This window comes from Merops nubicus, unplaced genomic scaffold (assembly GCF_000691845.1).
Source record: "Merops nubicus isolate BGI_N331 unplaced genomic scaffold, ASM69184v1 scaffold52172, whole genome shotgun sequence".
Classification (NCBI taxonomy): domain Eukaryota; kingdom Metazoa; phylum Chordata; class Aves; order Coraciiformes; family Meropidae; genus Merops; species Merops nubicus.
Window position 1 is genome coordinate 1 of NW_008596602.1, and position 23002 is coordinate 23002.

General features: G+C 38.5%; 1 protein-coding gene across 1 annotated transcript in view; it reads left to right on the forward strand.

The window, feature by feature from the left end:
• Positions 1 to 207: 207 nt before the first annotated feature.
• Positions 208 to 23002, forward strand: part of DCP1A (decapping mRNA 1A) — a gene marked incomplete at its 5' end in the record, with an annotated part of 31798 nt that continues 9003 nt past the window's right edge. The window contains 7 exon segments of the mRNA XM_008936411.1: positions 208 to 305; positions 727 to 767; positions 2553 to 2680; positions 11282 to 11348; positions 17591 to 17729; positions 21496 to 21519; positions 21521 to 21616. Coding sequence (XP_008934659.1) covers positions 208 to 305; positions 727 to 767; positions 2553 to 2680; positions 11282 to 11348; positions 17591 to 17729; positions 21496 to 21519; positions 21521 to 21616 — 593 coding nt within the window.

Sequence of the window (23002 nt, forward strand, 5' to 3'; positions counted from 1 at the left end):
GGGAGAGTGGGGCCTGTGCTGGGCACAGCGCGGGGCGGCCGTGCCTGGGCGGCGCTGGGGCCCGAGCCTGGTTCTGCTCTTGGAGGCCACGTTGTAATTTGTTATTGCTCGTGCGTGTCGAGCAGAGCCCGAACTCAGGAAGCGAGGGACTTGAGACGTGTTAGTGTTTGTCATGGCATTAAAGCGTGGGTTTTTCTTGACCGCTAGTTTTATCACAGAACTACCAAAGTGGAAATAAGTGGAACTTGACATTGCCGCCTGCAGCGCTGGGGCCGCCTGCAGCTCTGTGCGCTTGCGGGTCACAAGTGCGTGGTAAAGGTTGGTTCGAAAACCATAATGTGGAACAGAGCCCTGCTCCAGAGCTCTACTGGTTTGGTTTTGGCCGCGCTGTCGTTGCTGCCATGTAACAGTGGGGCAGACAACCTGGCTGACAGCTGCAGGCTGAGAGGCTGTAGTCCACGTTTAAAATAAGGTGTTCAGCTCTGACCCATCAGGTTCGGCACAAGAAGGTTGTAGAATACTGTATTTTGTATTGTCAAATTGATGGCATGAACAAAATCTTCGGGAAGTAATTTAATTTTTCTAACAAAATAGACAGCTTCTGACAATAAGAGATCTTAATGGGAGATAAGGCTATTGTACCTCTCTGTAATTAAAATGCTATACAAAAGCTATATAACTGTGAGAACAAGCAAGTCCCTTAATGGCAATTACTGTCTTTTGTAGGAGAAAACTGACATAGAAGGGACCTTATTTGTGTACAAAAGGTAAGGGATTTTTTTTTCTTTTTGGGGTGTGCTTGTATTTTTCCTTCCTTAAGAAAAAGTTCAGGTGGCTTCATTTGTGGCTTTCATACTGGATTTACTTCCTCCACTAAACTCATAATTATTTACTTGTCGAGCTTTTAACATTTGCGTACTCATTTGAAAAGAATAAACTCTGCACATAGGTGACTAAATCTCAAAAGCACCTAAAAGTACTACTGAAAAATCATAAAGTTTGATGAACGCTGCCTATGTATCTACACTAACGTAGATTATTGACCGTATTTTGATAATCCAGTGGTGTCTATTAATGCATTGAGTTTGTTAAATTCCTTTGACTCCTAAAATCCATTAAGTTGCTTATGAAAACAGTACAGATGACAGATTAAATAATCTGCCCTAATTTACTGTCAGGAAAGGACAGAAATTCTTGTAAATAGATGAATTTGCCTAAAAACTAAAGATCTACTAGCATGTAGTTTTGGGGACTATTTGATTTCTTTGTTGTGAAAGAAATTTCTAGTTATATGGGATGGGGAAAAGGGGGTGGGGCAGAGAACAGCCACATAAAACCAATAATGGATTTGAGTTTTAAATTACAGGCAAATCCAAAATCTAACAGTGAAAAAACACTGTGGCAAATGTAAGAAAGTTAAATACTGTGGCTTAACCCGTCTTGAAACACACTACCGTAAACTAGGTCATTACAATATTTTATCCTGGTACTGTGGAGAGATACTAGTAACTAGTTCCTGTCTACTTTAGCTGTGAGCTTAGAAACACTTACTGTAAGAAAGCCAACCATCTGAAACCCAAAAAACTGAGCAAAAAGCTTCCATGTGACTAGTTAGTTATTTCAAACAAGTTCTGTTAGGCGCAGTAAAAGACTAACTTGCCGTGGTAAGGATTGTTTGCATCTCCCTTGGAACCTCTTGAGAGATTTTGTTGATCATTTGGTAAAGGTGGCCACATTGTTACAAGAATCTTAACGTTCATTAGCTAATTATGTCTGATGTTTGCCCTGCCTTCATCATGGGGCTGTGTTGATTATATCAGTGCTTACAAGCACAGCTGAGTATGCTGATGTGACTTCCATGCAGCAAAAGACAACAGATCTAAAACTATATTGAACTTCTAGTGCTCATTTGCATGATGTTTTCTTTTTCTACCTGGTGTCTACCAAAAATGTAGATAACAGAAATTGTTTCACTAGGCAATACAATTTTGAATAATTTCATATCTACTTTGAGGACACTGGGTTAAGTCTTTATTCTAAGAGTCTCTCTTTAGGAGGAAACTACTGTGTGTGGTTCCCCTCAAAGTGTACTTCATGTTATTTAAGCTTGTCCTACCTATTTGTTGTCCTACCTGTTTACAGCAACGTAAATATTGCCCTGTAAATGATTTGGGTTTTTTCTTCTCTAATAAAAGATTCTAAAATGTCTCAAAACTGTCTTACATGAAGTATTGAATACACTTGCATTTTCATCCTGGAGCTGCCTCAGCCTTTTTTAATAGATTTTTCGTTTTGAGGTATATCTTTGATTCAGCAATGCAGAACTGTGATGTAAATCCTAGTCCTGCTTTTAGGTAAGTGTAGTTTTAAATTGACATGAGTTGGCATGCCAAGAAATGGCACAGATGAACAACTGTTAAGGCTTCAGGGCTCCTAAAGCTTCACCTTACAGAGCAGTGGGGATTTGAAGATGAATTCATAACTCTGTTTCAGAAAATTCTATCCATTGATCAAGGTATTAATCTTTGCACTTTTTTTAATTGAAACAATAGGTCAGCTTCTCCTTATCATGGTTTTACGATAGTAAATCGACTGAACATGCACAACCTGGTTGAACCAGTAAATAAAGATTTGGAATTTCAGCTCCACGAACCTTTTCTTCTCTATAGAAATGCGAGCTGTGAGTATCACTTCCTTTAATCCATATAAACTTGTTCTGTTTTATTACCTAGACCGCTTCTGGGGACTGTCATGTCTGTTTCAGGTATAATGTAATGGGGCAAGTTCCAGTGAGGAGTCTGATGTTTTGTCTGCAGTGCTAGGTTTACCTAAATACCTGTGTGGTTATATTATGGTGACTACCTGCTTTCAATAGAAAGAGGATATACTGACAATGTTCAATGTTGCTATACTCTTTTTAATTACCGATCTGATAGTTTTAATGTAAACATTCACAGTGCTAAAGGATTAATTAAAAAAAAAATCTATGCAAGAATAATGAGGATGAAAAATTTGGAAAGTGTTTAGCACCAAGAACAATTCTAGGGGCTTTGCCTTTTGCAAGCAAAAAGTGAAATATTAGTCAGTAACTGACTGAAGAAGTTGAGAAAATTGCTCAGCTCTGGACTTCCTCCACAGTAGGTTTTGGACTAGGGAGATAGATGTCTATACTAAAATTTCCTGGAGTTTACACTCCAGCAGGTCTGGATGCTGGGGTAGTCATTATACATATAAGCAGTAAAATAGTAGGCAGTATTTTCTTACTGCCTTTTTAATTCTAGTAGTGTTTTGGGTCCTCAGTCAAGCCTCAGAGTCCGTGTGCTACATTCCAGTTAGGTACATGCTAACATATCTAACAATCCTGTTACTCTGAAGAGCTCAAAGTATAAATGGTGGCCCTTAAAGAGAGGCAGAACGAGTGTGTGTGCATATGAAATTCACATCAGCTCAAGTAGAATAACTAAAAGGCACCCCACAGAGCGGAGGGTCTTCCTGATACAGAGGTATTGTTTCACGTCCTCTTTTTCTAGGCAGTGTTCTTGAAACTAGTTTGCTGCTGTCTAGTGACAGGTTCCCCTTACAGAAGTACTCAGAGAACCTGTATGCTGTCTTGATATGGTACTTCCTCAACACCAGGTCTTCTTCATATCAGAATGTCCCCCAGTATATTGAAAAGTCTAGGAGACTGGGGAAGTAAATGTCTGGCAAGAAACTGGGAGGGGAAAGATCTTGCATTGAGTTGGATGTGTAAGCAAGTTTCCTGGTTAGGAAGGAAGAGGAGCTGTAGGTGATGGTGGCAGGGGTAGGATGGCTGATGACATAGAGGAAAGAATCAGATGTGAAATTGGTGACATAAGGAAAGCAGGAAGTTGATTCGTGTGTTTGTCTGAACTGCAGATGGTTTCAGGAAGCAGGAGCTGCTGTGGAATTACCATGGAGTGTGCTAATGGGAGTGACTAGAGGATCACTTAAAGAAAGCAGTCAAGCAAGGCAGGCTGTGTGTGAGTTCATTAGAAACCCCTAAAGCTAATTATATAATTTTCTGTCATGGATAAAAGCTCTCCTTTTCCTTTGGGAAACTATTGTGTAAGACATGTGGGAAGCTTATGGGAGTTAGGATAGAGATGTCATGGAAAACTATGAGGAAGGAAGAAATTAATACAGAGGTGAGCAAGGAAAATACAGCCTGGATGTGGGAAATAATTGCATTCTGAAGGAATCAGGAATATTTTTTTTTTCCCCTTTTACATCTTTCCCATTCTCTTTTTAAAAGACTGGTTGGAAACTATCCTTGATTTCATTGCTCTGTCCTGTCTCCTGGAAGTGGGTAGTAGCATGTCCAGAAACAGTCTACATTGATTGCAATTTAAACATGTTCAATGTAGTTAGTATGCCATTAGTTATTTCCCTGAGTGCCACAAATAAGCAGCAGATCAGTTTTTGTGTGCTCTGCTAGTGTTCACTTGTGTTCCATGCTTTTAAGCTTTTATTTGAACAAGGAACACAGTATCCAAGTGTTGTTTAGTCCTTACGACTTCAGTACTTCTAACTCCCTTACATTTTGCATTTAGTTTGTTTTGGATTTTCTTCCTTGCATGCACTTTCCCAGATTTTCTGACCTCTGTCCCCTGAATTAGTTGGGTAAAAAAGTTTATGATTGAAATTTTCAGTGTTAAAGTTGTTTGCTTCTATCTCTGTAGTATTTGTGAAACTTAAAAAAAAAAAAAACAACCAAAACAAAAACAACAAAAGAAATACTTCAGGATAGATTTGGATTTGCAGACCAATTTCAACATATGTATGTTTTATTTGCATGGGGAGTTCAGGGAGTTCTTGTCTAAGTTCTTTTTAGGCAGAAGGGTATCCACTTCTGGTCTTCTGCCTGCTGGCATGAGAAACCTTTGCATTTTGGGGACTAATTCAAACAGTTTAAAGCCAGTGGTTAATGTAATGTGTATCCCTAAGGGCTTACTGTAGTATATCTCTAATGGCTTGATGTGGACTTCTGAGATCCTTTAATGACTGAAAAATGGATTGCTAGGTTGTGCATGGAAAAACTCCTTCTTACATAGAGTCTTGGTAACAGCCCTGTTTCCTTTGTATCCTGCTTAAGGAAATCTACTGTGATCATTACAAACTCTTAAGAGTAAGTTGTCCTGTGAAGACTGCCGAATTATTGAACCGATAAGTCTGTTTCCTGAGTATATAGATGAGGAATTGTTCAGACTATGTGATAAAAACTTAAACCCATGTATATTAATACTCCAGTTTGACAGAGATAAATATGTTTTGTGCCTGTATATTTAGGCTGTAACAGGATCAATGACAAATTGTACTTTAGACTTCCCCAGGGCATTGTAGAAATAGTAGAAGATGATCTAAGCAAAATTATGCCTATTCAGGGAAGGTTCCGAGTCAACTATAATTGAAATTGATACTACTGTTTTATAAACTTCACGTTTTAACTTTGTTCTGGGATTCTGACATGAGGTAAGAAGATAATAAGGGCAGAGTCTGTTACATCTATCAGATCAGACCTCTGGCATTTCTGTCTTAAATGGCATGAGTGCTCTTCGGAATGTATCCACTGATATACTCCAGTCTGGGCAAAGCCGCTAACAAGTTACATGAGAAACTTTGCAAGCAGTATATAAACATTATTTTTGCTTGGCTGAAGAGTGATTTGCCTGTCATGCTAGATCGTATTATTTTTGGTAGGTTTTACCATTCTTTAATGGTTCAAATTGTTCAAATATTTTTATATACAATATTCTCCTTCCAGAATACCCTGGTGGTACAGTACCTTTCTTAGATCTACCTTTTGGTGTGTTCACTGAGTGAAAAGGAAGATGTTTGGGTCAATCTGTTATTCTGGTTAAATGTAAGACTTGTAGAGGTGTGCTTTTTTTCCTGCAGAAAATAATACCTTTTTAATATTTTAGTCATTAATGCGGAAATCTTTACCAGCATCAGATTTTTTTTGTTCTCAAAATCATTCTAGCTACATAATATGGTTCAAAAGAGTACTTAAATGCAAACTTTTGAGAGAGGCTATGTCTACTTTAAAAGTTCTGTATAATGCTTCCCAAAAACTGACACCATTTGTTCATGAAGCATCAGATCCTAAAGGAAAGATGACAGGGCATGTGTCTAAGAAGCTGTGAGGCATTATACTGCTTACAGTGGAAAATAGAGAAAAGAAAAAAAAAAAAAAGGTTTTCTACTTTTTATTGTTGGAGAGAATGAAAGAAAGGAAATCTCTCCAAGTGCAAACAAATCAAAAAACTACAAAAATGACAATAAGCTGTTTGACTTAATGTAACAAGAATTCACCTTAAAAGGTAGCATTTTTTTAGACTATACTTCATACATAATGTGGGATTTACTATTGTTTAATCTAGAATATGCGTTGCTGGGTTCATTTGATCTTTGTCTGACTTTCCCTCTGGACATACGCACGTTCTTTAGAGTATTCAGAGTATTTGTTCATGAAGCACTGAATCCCGTTGACCTGTTTCTTTAATGAACCTCAGCTCGTTTCCTCTTGTCTGTATTTTGTGAAAAGTATGATAAACTCTGAAAAATGCATACTGTTCTGCTAGTAACAGTAATAAAAGTTCAGTACTTTCAATCTGTAATGTGAGAATCTGGAACTGACAGTTGATAGCTTGCTTAATAACAGGAAAATTAGTCAAAGTTTAAAGGAATGGCCAACTTACCTCTTAAAGTGTGCCAGAAGTATTCTTCTAAGTCTTGCTTGTTTATAACTTTCCCTCTGTATCGGTGGTGTTGGTCTTGATTAAAAGGCTTTTTAATCCAGGCTAGTTCACTTGAGAGGTCAGGCAGATTGATTTCCATGGTACTGAAAAGACAGATGCTAAGCATAAAACTTGGGTATTAAAATAAATGATCCTTGTTTGCTGGGGGGGGTGGGTTGATTTGTGGGTTTTTTTTGTTGCTTGCTTTAAGAGCTAGTAAAACAAAAATAATGCGGTTTGGGAAGGTTTATACATTCAAGTAGAAAGCTTGGTTACAAAGTGCTGTCTTCTGGGCTTGTTGTATTACCATCAATTAAGCAAACTTCCGTTCAGAACAGGAAAAGCAAAATGAATTGCATTGTTTAAAATTGTTTGGAAGGGCTCCTATGAGATTTCAGAACGGGGCACCTTCACCGGCCAGGCGAGTCTCCCATGGTGCCCTTTGTTCCTGGCCGGCAGCGTGGTAAGCGTGGCCCTGCCTCTGACTGCCGAGCCGCACGGCTCCCCAGCAGTGCGCTAACCCAGGGGCTCAGTCCCAGATAAGAACGGAGCCTGCTCTTGATACCTTTATAGCAGAGGCAGCAGTGCAAGCCAGGGGGAGGAGGGGAAACGTTGAACGCTGTTAAGACGTTCTAAAAATATTTTGCTTGACCTGAGGGATGGGACGCTTAACTGCAAGGGGATTTCCACTGTGCTTCGGTGCTGGGAAGTGGTAATCCCTCCCTGCACACGAGACTTTGCCAGGTGGCAGTTTGTTGAAGTGGTCCTGGTCTTGGGCTGTTTGCCTCCTCCTGAATTACTCTAGTGCTACTGCTTGTGGGATTGGGCAGGAACTGTATTTGTGAAATGGCCTTAAATATTCAAAACAACAAGAAAGTGAGGGATTTTTTTTCATTCATTCTAATGGTTTTTAAACCTATATGGCAGGCTAATATTTAAATTGATGAAAAAATGGTGTATGAGGAATCTCAGTGAAGAAGACAGTAAGGCAGGTTGACTGAGCAGAGTGGCATCTCAGCTAACCTTGCTGCTGGAAGAAATACAAGCTTTGAGAGAGGTGTTTTCTGTGCTAGTCTTTCACCACTGTCCTTGTAAAAAATTTCTTCCTGACATCTAGTCCAGATCTACCCTCTTAATTGAAAACCATTACCCCTTTGTTCTGTTGCTACAGGCTCTGCTAAAAAAAATCTGTCCCCATTTTTCTTATAGGCCCTCTTTAAGTACTGAAAGGACACGAGAAAGTCTTTTTGGAGCCTCCTCTTCTGCCATATGAACAACCCCAACTCTCTCAGCCCTTTTTCATAGGACAGCGTTCTCAGGCTGCAGTTTCATGAACATTTTAACAGTTTTGCCATACTGTGCTTCCCCCGGCTTCTTGTTTCTGCCCTCTCTTGTGATAACTTCTTGTGAAGCTGATGGGCACAGTATCAAGGGACTGGTCTGGACTAAAATGTATCCAGCTGGCATAAGAGAGAGTTGAATTGCCATTGAATGAGTTAAAGGCAAAATTGTGGGAATGTAAGGGTGGTGACACTACTGCTTTGTGCTTGCTTAAAATGAAAACTGAAGAGAAACTACAGCTTTGGGATGCAACCTCATTTTATGTTGCCAAAGAGTGAGGCCCTTGTCTCACTGTGTCACTTTGCTACCCAATTCTTAATTCGGATCTGCTAACTGGGCAGCGTTGGAACAGTAACTTGACTGTCCCATGAAACAACAGGAGCACCATGTAAAGACCTTCATTATGGTGTCATCCAGCTGCTAGACTTAAGCAGGAAGGCTTCCATCATATTTTTTCTCAAAATACCTTTGTTTTCCCATAGCTGTATCCATTCAGTTTTAATGATTTATTAAGTTTGGAGAGAAGTTGTGTTACATGTTTAAATAAATGCTTGTGGGTGTTTCTAATAAAAATGACATGTGTCAGAGAAGAATGTAGATGAAGTTAACTGATGGCTTCTTTTGGTTTTATTAAATCTGATTTGTCTGTGATATGGGTTACTCATGACTTCATATATGTCAACATGTGTGAGTGAATCTAACTGAAAGATACTTGGGCTAATGATTATAAAACTGCTTCTACTTGATTACTAAAGATGCTGCCCAGCATTCAGTGTAGAAAAGCTGGATGGGAAGTGTTGAACTAGATGGAAAAATAAGTAATTTAATTTAGTGGCTTCTGTTGGATGAAACTTTAAAAGAACTGCAGTAGAAAGATATGCCATTAGACATGCACATTCAGCTAATGTTTATGCAGGGTGTAGTAAAAAGATCACAGGTTTGAAAAGAACTGCTAAGTACCAATTCTGTTTTAAATAAAAGGATATTCATAGCTAAAGCTGCAGGCATGTAAGAAGTAGATCACATACAGTAATGCAGTTGAAGGACACACATAGTTTTTGGGCAAGGGAGCTGAACTGATAGTACAGTGAATCCTCTTTTGCAAAGAGGAAGGTAAACATTGTAAACATTCCAGCCTGTTGGCCCGTATTTAAGTTAATGCCCAAGCTGACTTGCCCATAATCGCCTTTACATCTTAGTTGCAGTGACTCCCTGTGATTGCTTGCCAGTAGTACAAAGGGGAAAAAAGCCTGATACTCTATATACCAAGCTGGGAGTTGGATCTACTTCTGGTCATGTGTAGACCTGTTTCTGGCAGAATTGAGTGTGACTTTTATCACTTGACCCATTAGGATATCATTACAGGTTCCTTATCTTCATTTCTTCTGCAGGTACGCTTTTGCAGAAGCTTTCTTCTCTTGGCAGTTTGTCAGATAATGAAGTGAGGGAAGGAAAAGAGCTTTTTTCAGTGTTAAAACATGCTACATGACTGAAGAAGTAGCTTAATCTGAAACCATTTTCAGGTGTCAGTTGTATTAAATGTAAATATTAATAAATAGCTCATAAGCATTGGCTACATGTATGAAATGCTTTTTGTATTGGCTTATGCCTTTTGAAAGGAGAAAGTTCCTTAAATTGTCCTGTACCGATTTCTTTGTTTATGACTTGAAAAACCTTTAAGGTCTATTACTCAAGCTGTAAATGCTAAAGAAACAAGCAACCAATTTATTGTAGTTGCTCTTTAATAAAATAAAAACAACAGGATATTGTTATAGGAATGAGATGTAGGCATCACCTTTTGAAGTGTTTGGTCCACCACAATAAGCCTAGGATAAGTGGAAGGTCTAGAAAAGAAGTCTGGTAACTAAGTGCCTTCTTTGCCATGGCTTGAAATAATTTTGAGTGGGCTTTGGTTGAGATGTTTGCATGTTTTGAGGAGGGGGGAAAGAGGGAAAAAAAAAAAGGTGGATTTGGGGGGAAGAACTTCAGTTTGAAATAAAAATCTACATCTGTCTGGAAGAGGTTGTGTAATTTTTTTTTAAACATGCCTTCACTTTATGTCATATTTTTATAATCACCAATTTGAACTTCATGAAAATATTGGCATGAACTGCAGTATAAAGATGAGTTTTGAAAGGCTAAAAGCGTCTTTTCAGAAGTGAACATGTTTTAATGGTAATGTATGTAAAGTGTCCAATTGCCTTTGATGTCCTTGCTCCCCATGCACTGGCAAACTGCACAGGTGAACCAAAATTTAAAATAAACTGCTTTGTGGGTTGGACTAAATACAGTTCTGAAAAAAGCTCTGCAGCTTTGTTGTGTTGGCACAACTGTGGGAACAATGAGGAGATAAGTCTGTGCATGTGTAAGATTGGGTTTCTTTGAAGTGGGATTGCTGATGAAGGAATAGGACATGGCACTACTAATGTAGTCTCTCCCTCTGATGGAGTGTCTTTCAGTTCAGTGGCCAGGATCTACCTTTCCCAAATTTTAGCAGAATCCTACATACTCTGAAAGCCAGAACGGGGCTGGGGGCTTTCAGAGCTGGAAACCTTTTGCCTTCATTGCTTTGTCCTTGATGCCTGCAAAGAGTAGGGTTCAGTGTGACTCTAGTTTAGAGCTGCTCCGTGAACGTGACAGTGTGATTGGAACTTTGGTGCTGCTTCCTTCCCATATTATTACTTCTCTTACAAAAATAATTTGGAGAGGGAACCTTTCAGAGAGCCTCTGGCTGAACAGTTGTACTGTAATTCAAACTTCAATATTTTTGTTGAGCTTCAAAAATTAACCAAGTTAAAGATGACTGGTTTAAAAACAAAACGGAAGAAGAATAAAAAAATATATTCTTTAGCCTAGTTTAAATGGTAAAGTCAGTAATATGAAACACAGTTGCAACTGTAGTGAGAAGGCACCTGGTAGTTAAAACTTCATTTTCCTGCCACTTTTATTTATAAACAGATTCAACATTTTGTAGTTCTGCTTAATCTGAAGTTGTTTGCACATATGCTCTTTCTGATGACTTTATAAATAGTAGTCAGTCACACAGAGTATTTGAGTGGAAATTGATGGCAATTTGTGTATTGCAGATCTAATGGACTGGGGCTTTTTTGCACTTTTTCCTATTGATACTGTTTTTTTTTTTTTTACCTTTGTCTTACACTTGCTTTTTTCTTATTTTCAAGTGTCAATTTACAGTATCTGGTTTTACGACAAGAATGACTGTCATCGAATAGCAAAACTCATGGCTAAGTAAGTACTGTGGTCTCATTATTCTGTAATTTTTATGCAATAGAGGAAAAAGAACCTCTTAAACATGTTTGGGTTGTTTTCCTCACTCTCCTTAAGTAGAAATACTCTTGCTGGTACCAGATATTTTTAGTAATCAAAGTGGGAGTTCTGTTTTTTAAAAGACCTACAGCACTAAAAATCTTGGTTTAAGTGGTAAAAAAAAATCAGTTGAAGTACTAGTTGGCATCCTCCAAAGAAAGTAAGTATGAACACTGTTTATTATTTTATTTTGTAAAGGAATGCTGGTAAAAGATCCTCTGATGCGTAAAGTGTAATCAAATAAATTATTTCCACTTCTTTTTGTTGTTTTTTATGGTTTATTTGGGGGGGGGGGGGGGGGGGGGCTTGTGGGCTTTGTTGGTTTTGCTGGGAGTTTTGTTTGTTTTAAGGCTTGCTTATTATTCCTGACTGAAATTGAGAGAATTGATTCTCCAGTTAAGAGACTGGAGAATAGTGGGAGAAGTAGGTTGAATCTTATAGAATTAAAGTGATGTTAGGAGATTAAGCAAAATGATGAAATAATAGGAGCTTGTTGTTGCTAATGTCTGGATTTGATTTCTTATTAATCTTTTTTTGTTCCCCCCTTTTGAAGATCAAGTTGGTTAGTAAAGCTGCCATGTCACTTGCTCTTGTTTTGTAGTTTCAAGAGCTGCTAGAGATCTCCTGCAGCAGGAGAATTTCTGAAGTGATCTCACTTTAAAGAAACCTTAAAAGACTGTTTGCAGTAATGTGGTTTTGTTAGCTAGTTAAAGGTGCTCTGGCTGTAGCAATGCAGTTGGTGTACTTGTGCTGTGGACGGTTGTGCTGCCACAGCTGAGGAGGGCTTCACACTGGAGTATAGGAGTGCACAACGGAGCTTAGGGAATGCTGGAACCACTTGACTTGGTGATTTGGAATGAAGTCTTAATAAAACCTGCTGTGACTGGAGAGTATTCTTGCACCTTTCTGTGTTTTCAGGTGGGGTGCCTTGCACATCAAGCCAAGACTTCTTGCTAACAGAAAAGGATGAGATTTAATTTAAGAAAGTCTTTCATGGCCTTACAAAAGGAAGGAGCTTGAATTGCGTGACAGGGTAGTATGCTAGCAAAAATCCGAAGTGCACGTGTACGGCACAGGCTGTCTTCTCATCCCGTGTTCTCTGCTTTGCTATCACACTACTTTCCTGAGCTTTCTTTTCTGTTGCATGCCTTAATCAGCAGGTTTTGGCTGGCAAGTCAGGACACCTTGGTGACTGGGAAAATTTGGAGGCTAGTCATAGGGTTAGACATTTTAGACTGAATTCTAATTTTGTGGTCTGGCATTTTTGCTTTGGGCGTTTCTTGGCTTTTCAGCACAGAAGCAACGTAAGAGAACACAAATAACAGATCGGACATCAAGATATCTTTCTAAATTCTTATTTTTCTTGTCTTTCATCTCAATAACCTGACACAGTTCCCATTTCCCACTTTTTTTTCCTCTCAGCTGAGTTGGACTTTTTGCTGTCCCTTGGCTTGTCCAAATCTAAGGATTAATTGCAAGGCTTAGTAGAAAACAATTGTGTGAAACTGACTCCAAATTAGCTACCAAAACAAGTAACAAAATGTCTGTCACCTCTCTCTCCTCTTTATAAAGAGAGCATCAGAAGGGCATGGCTTTCTTTGTTTAATGCACCTTTTAATTTAAAACCATGATTAATATTTGAAATGGGAGAGAGAGCTGAACCCTTCAGACTCTGCCATGTTCTTATTCTGTGATGCACAGCTGCACTGCAGATCTGTGTCATACAGCAAAACTGGAGCTCATTTGCTTTCCCTAGTCTAGTCACTATAGCCCCAGCTGTGGGCTCTAGATACTTCAGGGATCGTTGGAAGTGTAATCGGGTAACAGACCAGGCTAGCCATGGCACAGGAGTCTGTAAAGCACGTCTGTCCTTTTTGCTGGAGTCTGTAACATTCTGGAAACAACTGTAACCCAGCAGGTTCATTTCAAGTCAGTCTGGGAATAATCTAAACTTTATTGTCATCGCCTTTGTGAACTACTGTAACCCGCTTTTTCTTGGGCCCCAGATGTCTGCATTGCAGCTTTATTAATGCACAGAGGCAGAAGGGCCAAATAAATGCTTCACCTCTTTGGGGTGCAGATGTTTACACACTTTTGTGGTTGAGGCACCTCAGCACCCTAAAAAGTTTCTGAGATTACAAATTATTTTGGAAAGTCAGAAAGCTGAAAAGTATTTTTTAAATGTTGGACTTTTTTTTATGGTAGGTGTTGGAATGACTGTGGATTAAAAATATCTTTGAAACGGAATTTAGAGTCGATGCATCAAGCAGACTTTGGGGAACATGTATTGAGCTTTGCCATTTTGAACTTATGCAAGCGAATTTGGAGAAATCAAACATCCAATCAATAAATCTTTTTATGTACATGTTGACAATACAGACAGTTATTTTGCTGAGATGGCTAGGACCTCATTTTAGTATGATTTTTAGTCTTTGCTGCCATTAACTTGGTTAAAAAAAGCTTTAAGGAAACTTTGTTAGCCTACGTTCTGCTAGTATTAAATCTTTAGTTACCCAAGTGCTCTTTTTCATAAAGTCTTCCTTCATTATTAGATTGTGGAATGGCTGAATACTTCTGGTTCTTTTTTTTTTTTTTTTTTTTCCCCTTTAAAATTTTGTATTGGTTTGGGGATAACAAAAGTATTTGCAGACGCCAGTTCTGTACTGACAAAGTTATTTAGTGCAAGTATATTTAGTCGTACTTGTTGGAAAAGCACTGTAAAATGAATTCACGCCGCCTGCCTTAGCTCCTGAGAATCTCTAGATTCATACAGGGGAGAACGAGATGAAGGCATTCTAGTTGCACATTACTGTAGGATGGGAACACTGCAATTCTGAGGCTGTTGGTACCAACTGGGTGAAAAGCAGGTTAATACTGTTTCGTGACATGTTTCCACAAACACCAAGCTTGATCTCCCTCAAAATAGACGGAAGGCCATCAGAAGAAAAGTAGCAATTCTGATATGTCTGTATGCTCCTCTATACAAAACAGTCTGAAGCTGCAGGAATTATTTCATCATGGGACGAAAGATGCATTTAAGAAAAGTTAATATATACTCTTTGATTTCAAAATAATAAAATAAAATTGAATCTTAGAAAAGGAAGGATACATTTCAGCGCATGGTAGCAGGCTCCATCAGGCTTGGTTTAGGATATTTTGAAATAAATATTTACATTGTCTTATAATAGTCATGACTTAGTTCCACAGGTTTTTGTCTTGGGTGGCAATTCATATTTGCACCCTCTTGTTTAGGTGGGGTTTTTTTTAGCACTGACAGGAAAGAGTATTGCCTTTATAGTACCTCAGAGCTTCAAAAACATAACCTTAAAAGGTTTCAAGGAGATTTGCATTCTCTTTCCTGCTATTTGACTTGACCTTATTGTGCCAGACCAAGTTAACAAGATTGCAGGCCATCCATTTATATTTTGGTGGTTTATCTTTTAAAAGAACAGAAAATTAATGTTTGTAGGTTTTGTAATCAGGCTTCACTTCTCACATTCTTCCCCCCCACCCCCCATGAGGTTGTGACAGATAAATTTTCAATGCTATAACTGCAGATATTCTTAAACTGTCACAGCAGCTACTGTGTCCCTGAAGAAATGTATGCTTCATCCACTAGCTGATATAATGGAAAGAAACAGCAGGCCTTGCTTAAAAAAGATTTAATCCTGGATTGCATACAGAACATGCTCAGTGTACAGATTTGCATCAGCTGACTTTTCCCTAGCGAAGGTATTTGATTTACAGAACTTTTTTTAAAAAAACCTACAAGTTTCTCAAATAAAAAAAAAACTTATGGGAGTCATCTAACTCCTGATTTTAGACGGTATTAATTTGGATCTAGTTAAGGTGATTGTTCATGAGGGATGAGTTTTCTAGAAGTAATTGGACAGGAACTAGGGTTTTTTTAATGAACTTTATGAAACTACTGCATTCTGGCTTGTAGAGCTTTAGTGGTTTTTTATTTATAAGTTTAAGCTTGTTTTACTCTGTTTCAACAGTCAGCCAAACTGGCTTCTGAGGTACAGGCAGCAAGCTAGAAGTGCGAGAGGTATCTTGGAGAGTTTGGGGGGGTATACTGTTTCACATTTACTACCATCTGTGAATATAACCTGCACAAGACAGAAGATGGAGGAAGAACTTGTTAGATCATGATCTACATGAGAAGATAATTTGTTATTCTTAAAAAAAAAAAAAAGTAAGCTTTGAAAAGGTAACAAGGGGTTCATAATGGACAGTAGAAAAATACTGTGAAATGTTTTCAAGAAATCTTTATTAAACATTTCTGTGAAATAGATATACTCCTTGAAGATGTTTTATTGTGAGACCAGTTAGTACTGTCTTACTGGGAAGATGGTTTATTGAAACCTTCTGGATCAGCTAGTTTAGAGGAAAAGGAGTGTCTCAAGACTAAAGCCTTTGCTTCACCTATCAGTCAGTACATGCATGACTTGAGCTGTCCAGAATTTTCCCTTTAATGAAAGTGGTTGTTTTTTGGTTTGTTTTCTGATATGATTGTGCAGACACTTAAAATGTCAGCAGAGTATTCTATTTGTTTTACCTTGCCCTTTATCGTCCCTGATTTTGGAGCTTAGACAGGTCATAAGTCAGGACTGTATGATCGTGTGGGGTGCTAGAACAAAATGTTCTCTCAGGGTGTCACCATAGAAACATGTGTATGGTATTGAGCTGCTTCATCCAAACGAGTACATGCTGCAGTTCTTAGAAATTGTCAGTCAGTTTAGATTGGCCTCTCTGTTCTGAGTTCCATTTGCAGGTGAATGCTTGCTTACAGAGAAAGCTGTACTAACAGTGAGAAGCTGGTTAAACAAGCAGCTGGCAGATGAGAATTTTTCAAATTGTTAAAAGCCAAATCTAACCCTTCTTCAAATAAACACCACTAAGCTCTAGTGAAGTAAAGAGGCTTGGTGGCTAGAAAACTGGGAAGAAACTTCCAAGACTTGACCTATTTTTTTTTTCTCAGAAATGGCAACGTAGAGGTGCATATAAATATCTACTTGATCTACAGCGAATAAAATCTGGAGTTTGTCCTGAATCCTAACTGACCCAAAGAAACCGGAGGCTGGAGTGATTGACACTTCCTGTGATTGTTATGATGGCACCTCTTGGCTCCCCCATCAGCCATCAGTTCCACAGCAGGAGAGTTCTCAAGTGACGTGCCAGCTCCAGAGCTCTGCCCTGTTTACAGTGCTTGGTTTTTTTTAACATATTTGATTAATGCAGGCTTAAAAAAAGAAGGGATTACAGGCTGGTGTGTGTTTATTTCAAGAGGATAAGCTTCGGTGCGTTGCACAGCCATGTATATCTTGTGAATGGCCTATGGATTAGGAGTAGGAGGATATGTTGCCATTACTTTTATTAATGAAACACACCAGGTACACATCATCTTGTTGCTTACATTAACTGTTGTTTAAACAGAACGTTCTTGATACTTGAGGCAGGTAGAGGTGGAGTAGAAGTGGTGAATGAACTGAAGCCCAGAGGAAATCACATGTGGTAGGTATTCAGGTAATTGGAATTGCTACAGGGTAGCTAGAGAAGAAAATAGTTTGCCCTTCTTTCCTGAGCCTGAAGTGGGGGAGTAGGGGTAACTTACTCTAAGCTTCTTTGCAGACTGACTCCAGGGAGATCTGGTATGAGCCAGCTCTCTTCTTCCCAGCTCTTTTGTTGCACAATGGTAGGCATCATCCTAAATTAGAAGAGTTTTGCAGTTGATTTTGTTGAATAACATGGTTTGAATTGGCTAAATATGGAAAAAATGCACGTTAGGCAATAAAGAGTAAAAAAATTATGGTATAATGCATGTGCTCTGTGTAGCACATGCCTGAATGTCCACCTGTTTTATTGTAAAAATGTTCAAATAAGACAGTGTTACAGAAGTGGTGTTTACTGTAGGCAGACTGTGTGAGAAGCAAACCAGTGCTGTCTGGATTGGAGATAAATCATACAGACCATTTGACAGTTTGACTTGTTTAAACCTCGTAGCATATGAAAAGTTGTGTAACTTTGGTCAACTATGTGCTAGGTTTTTATGTGGGCAGAAAAAATGTGTTAATATGCTGGGAGTACCCTCTTTGCTGCTTTTTGCAAGATGTTGACTCCAGATGAAATTTTAAAATCTTCTTTCTCCTTTCCTGTTACAGAGTGGTAGAACAAGAAGCTCAGAGATCACAGCAAGTTTCCCAGGACAGAAAAAGTCCCAGCAGACCCAATGGCTGCAATGAAAACAGGCCCATTGACATCCTGGAAATGCTTAGTAAAGCCAAGGATGAGTATGAACGAGTAAGGAAATTTTTAATTATTATTTATCTTTTTTTTTTTTTTTTCCTTTCTCCTAACTTTATGAACAAAATAAAACCACTACTTCTGCTTCTGAATAAGGGGTTTAGGACATCATGTGGAGCCTACTGAGGCAGCATACTATGTTAATTCTGAGAGAGAGATAGTAGAAAATAATTCTTAGATACTAAATTGTCCTGTGCAGTACATTTAACCCAAGATTGGACAGTGGTGCACCTAATCCATAGTTTGGGAGACTGTATATTCTTATGTTTGATTTGGTACTTTCTGAGGGTGGAAAAGAAAAAAAACAGAATTTTAGAAACAGATGCAGACACAGCAAAATATTTTTCTAAAATAGGGACATGGGCTACTTAATTCAGTAGTCATCTACTGTCTTTTGTGCAGCCATTGTCAAAGGGGATGTGAACAAATAGATCTGTCTATATGTAACAGTGAACGTACCACTGAACATGTCTGGGTTTGTGATCTTGAAGTTCCATTATTGAAAATATTCTTTATAGTGGCTGACACTTTGGTTTTTCAGTTGTTTCCTCTGTCACTGGAGGACATCTGCTAAGATTCATGCCATAATCAAGACCATTCACCGAGTTGCATGATAAAACGCTTTGACATATTGAATAATACAACAGAAGCCCAGAAACTGTATGTTGCACAAAGTCATAAGTTTTATTTCCGAAATTTCCCCAGTGGGCAACTCCGTGCCAACTTTTGCAGTAATTGTCATTTTTAAGGAAGCCTGCCTGTAAAGTAGCTTTTAACACATGAGCTGTTTTGTTTGAAGAGCAGGCGTGCTCGGCCGTTGTTTCAGTAGCCTTGTTTCCAGACTGATGTCTTGTTCCCTCCCTCAAATACATTATACTAGAAAACAGTCTCTGGCTTCAGGCAGGATAGGTTGAGTACTGATTGTGTGATCTGACTTGAAATACAGCTCGATAGATGCATTTTACAACAATTTCTAATGCAGTGAGAAGATTTTGTCTCTGGGAATAGCAAATAAAAATTATACCCAACAGTGCCTGTCTCTTTAGTCTCAGAAGTTGTCTTGTGGTATTAGAGATTTAGTCGTTTGGTGTATTTTTGGGCTCTGTGAAGCATATTTTTAATAGCTGTAGACTAAATATAATAATACTGTTCCCCTATACTTCTGTTCCCCAGTTTACTACTTTTGGCCTGTCTGTGTCTATCCTTTCAATAAAATAATTGGTTTCAAAAAGGTGAGTCTGGGATTTTTTGCCAGTGCTAAATTCATGACTTTACCTAATGAAAGAGAATATTAGTTCTCTTGGGAAAGAATTACTTTATATAGCCCTGAGGAACAAATTCCTACATGCGGGATGAATATTAGGGTAGTATGTGGGAGATCCAAAAAAGGAAACAGATTCTGAAGATGCCTTTCCCCAATTATAATATTACAAGAATGTGCAGTAGTAAAGCAGTGTGCAAGTATAACATTACAGGGTTGTGCTGTGCTTTTAATTGCTGCAGTGGTGGGAGAAGACTTAGCACGTTGGTAAGGTGCTTGATTCCTTCCAGAAGTTGGTTGTGCAGTAGGTCACAGCGGAGTTCCTTCGAGTGCTTGGGATTTGAGTCTTTGTGGGATTCTTACAGGATTGTTACAGCACAATGTGAGATGAGGAGAAAAGAATGAACATGTGGATTTAACTTGATGTGAGCTAACAGCTCATCAGGGCTTCTCCCTCTTTGTCCTTGCACTACAGGATGATACACATTTCCAACAGATGGCTCTTAAAAATTACTCAGAAAGGATATTCCAGCTTCTCCTATGCTAATTTTGAGATCCTTTTTGTGTGAGAATACAGAAAAGCTTTTGCTAGAAACAAAGTTCCTAAGCATTGTGGATGAAGCTCTGTAGACAAGTAAAATCCTGATAAACAGGTGATGGGATGCAGATTTTATGGTGGACAGTTCATATGTGTGGTGCCTGCCATGTAGTGCTTAGACTACAGTAGAGCTGCTGTGTAACTGGGGGGGTTGTGTCTTGACCTTGATTTGCTTTTGTGTGCATTTTGTTTTTGTTCGTGCTTTTAGAGCACTAGTGAAACTAGAATAATTTAATTTCCTTTTTGTGTATGAACTGTAAACTGAATCTGTTGAACATAATCCCATAGCCTGCTGTGATTACAATTGTGTAGAAGTTGCCAGATTAACAGAATTCTGCAATGTTGGTCACATTCAAGCCAACTTCTTTGGAGAATGTCATGTTGACCACCTCAGCTTTAGCAACAAACCTCTAGCATACTTATTTACATACATATTTAGAACTCCTGTAACCAAGTTATGTCAATGTTAACATGATTAGGTAACCATCTTGTTTTGAAGATGGCTTCTTGAGAGAGTGATCTTTCCTGTCTCAATTTATATATATTTATATTATTTTATGGCACTTAGTAATTACACATGAATTTGTATTTAGGAGCAGAATGTACTTATCTGCCTGGTACATTCCAGATGGATCATAAAGTAATCCTTGTGTGCAACCCACATGAGATTGGCAGAGTGTCAGAATGAGAAGGGGGCAGAGAGAGTGAAAGGGAGATTTATGAAGGTCTGAGTGATTTAATCTAGGATTCCAAATCAGCGTAATCCTTCAAGTACTCACTACATCAAGTCCATATGTGAAAATGAATGAATTCTGAGATTTATTTTTTTCTTTAATGAAGTGAATGGATGCTTTTTGTGGTGTGGTGTGTGCTTCAGCATGAGCATGGAAAAACACTGCAGCTTATCAACTAGTGAAAAGTAAAATATGCTTTGTCTGATTTTTGTAACCACAAGGCATCCAGCATTTCAGGCACAAGGAGTTTTGAACTTCAAGTTAGTGTCTAGAAGTCTGAAAGATGGGAGTAGTTGCTTCTCACCTCTGTGCCTCAATCACAATGTGTAGTCTTGCTTTTGTATTTATGGCTGTCAATTAAAAATTGAAAACACGAGAAGAATAAAGCTCAGATTTGTTTTTTAACTTGTTGTTAAATGTTTAACTGATATTTTGCTGCTGTGGGTAAGTGGCCAGAGCAATCCTCATGTGTTGTGCTAATGTGTGGCTGTATCATGTGCATGAGGTGTGGCTTACCTATTGAAAGCTAGGCTCTTTTACAGTTTGGAGTTTTCCACTAGTGATTCTAACTGTAATACAATTCTTGTTTTCACTTATGTGTGCATTTATTAAAGATTAAAGTCAACTTGATCTGTAAACATACTGTCTGCTTAATGCAGCTATCATCTGTTTTCTGCCTTATTCACATAAAATCAAATTAACACCTTCTGAAAAATACATGTACATGGTTAATTAAAGCTAGTGGAAATAAGTCAGTGACAGCTTTCTTGCCAGCCACTTAGAACAATTTCTGACAGATTATTTTTCTAAATTGTTTCTAGTCTGGGTTCCTGATTTAATGAAGTGCAGCAAACTACCTTGTTAGTAGCTAACACAGATATGGGATGTGAAAAGCCTGCCATTTTATTTATTTCTCAGTGGAAAAAAAGTATGAAGCCAATTGTCTTTTTCAATAAAGACTAAAAGCTTTATAAATACATACCAGATGGTGGATGTCTTGGTATGATTTTTAGTTCCTGAAATTTGTGAATTCCACAGTATCTTACAATTTGCAGAATTCTGAGTTTTTAAAAAAATTTCAAAAGGCCACATGAAAAGAATTGTAGTAGTGCATAAGTAGACTTAAAACTCATGCATTTGTGTTAATTTTTTTTTTTTTTTTTTTTAAAGAATCAGGTCAGTGAGTTAAGTATTTGTATCAAGTTCTGGAGTGCAACAAAATGCAAATCCTCCAAAACCAGATAGCACAGAGCCTTCAGAACAAAAAACTTTGTTAGAGGTCCAAAGGCAGGTGTGTTTCATCCAAACCTGAAAAACATGCTTTCTTTTGGTTTAGTGTTTAAATATTTGAGTCTGTGTCCCTACTACTGTGGTTATCCTCCAAGTACATTTAAATAGGCTAAGCTGGGTTCTGGAAGACACCAGTCCATGGTAATGTACAGGATGACTTTTAGAACCAGGAAGCAAGAAAAAAATTACCTCTGCCGCATTATTGGACTGAAAATGGCACCAATTAGCTGTATAATGTGTTACAATCTTTCACACATGAATTCAAGCCCTATTTTCTCATGTGTGAGACATGTACTTAAGTTTTATCTGTGCTGCCTTCAAAGCAATAGTTACCATCCTGCTTACTTTAATCAAGTGAATTGCTAGACAAGAAATGGAAAGTGCTTCAGCCATGGCAGCACTAAATCATCTTTGACATAACTGAAAATGTGTTAACCTGTCTTCTCCAAGCTTGTACTGAACCTCTGCATGTATGACTGGCAATGATACCAGGCAGCCTGGCTGATTTCTTCACACTTAGGTTGTGGAGAAACGGTATGTGGGTTTGTTGGTTTACTTCAGGGATCTTTTGTTTTGTTGGAGATGTGAGTGCTGTTTGGTTGGTTGGTTTTGTTTTGGTTTTTTTTTCCTGTGTTAAAAAGTTTTTACAATATATCCCTTCCTCTGCAGGAAGGGAAATAACTGTAAAAATTTTTTTTCAGTGTTGTTGGGGAGGGATGTTACTCAAACTTTGGTAATCCTAGTGTTAAGGTCTCCGTCAGGTAAGTGTTAGATATCTAAAGTGTTGAATCAAGGTATATCTAGATATCTACAAATTGTAAAGTTTGGCGTTACTTCTGCAGTTCAAGTTTAAACAGCAATAAAAATGCTAGTGAAAATAAGCTCTGCTTCACGTAAATGCTGTCTGTAAACCGCGGGAAACTTATCCCAAAATGCTTAGTACCATCACTGTGAGTGGCTGGAATAGGTAGCAATGGTTCAGTATTTGGCTCCACTTTCTAGTAAGCATTTCTGTACAAGGAAGTTGTAGTTTCATACAAGACTTTCTAGAGACAAATTTAGAAAATAAATTCTGCACAAACTAAATTTCCCTGTAGCAGCTAAATAACTTGGGCCTGGTTACAGTGCCACCCAGTGGGCATGAAGAGGTCAGTCAGTAGTGGTTGTCCGAAAATCCCCTGCTGGGGTGAGCTTCAAGGCCTGCCTTCGGCCTTACCACAGCTTGCTGCTGGGTTTCTGAAGCAATAAACCACCGTGTCTGGAAAACTAAACGGCCCCTGGAAATGCGAGCAACCTTGCACTTAGCACCTGTGAACAGAACACTTCCTTTGGAGTAGTAGTGACAATTTCCAGTACAGGTTAGGGCAAGGGTATGGGCAGCAGGAAT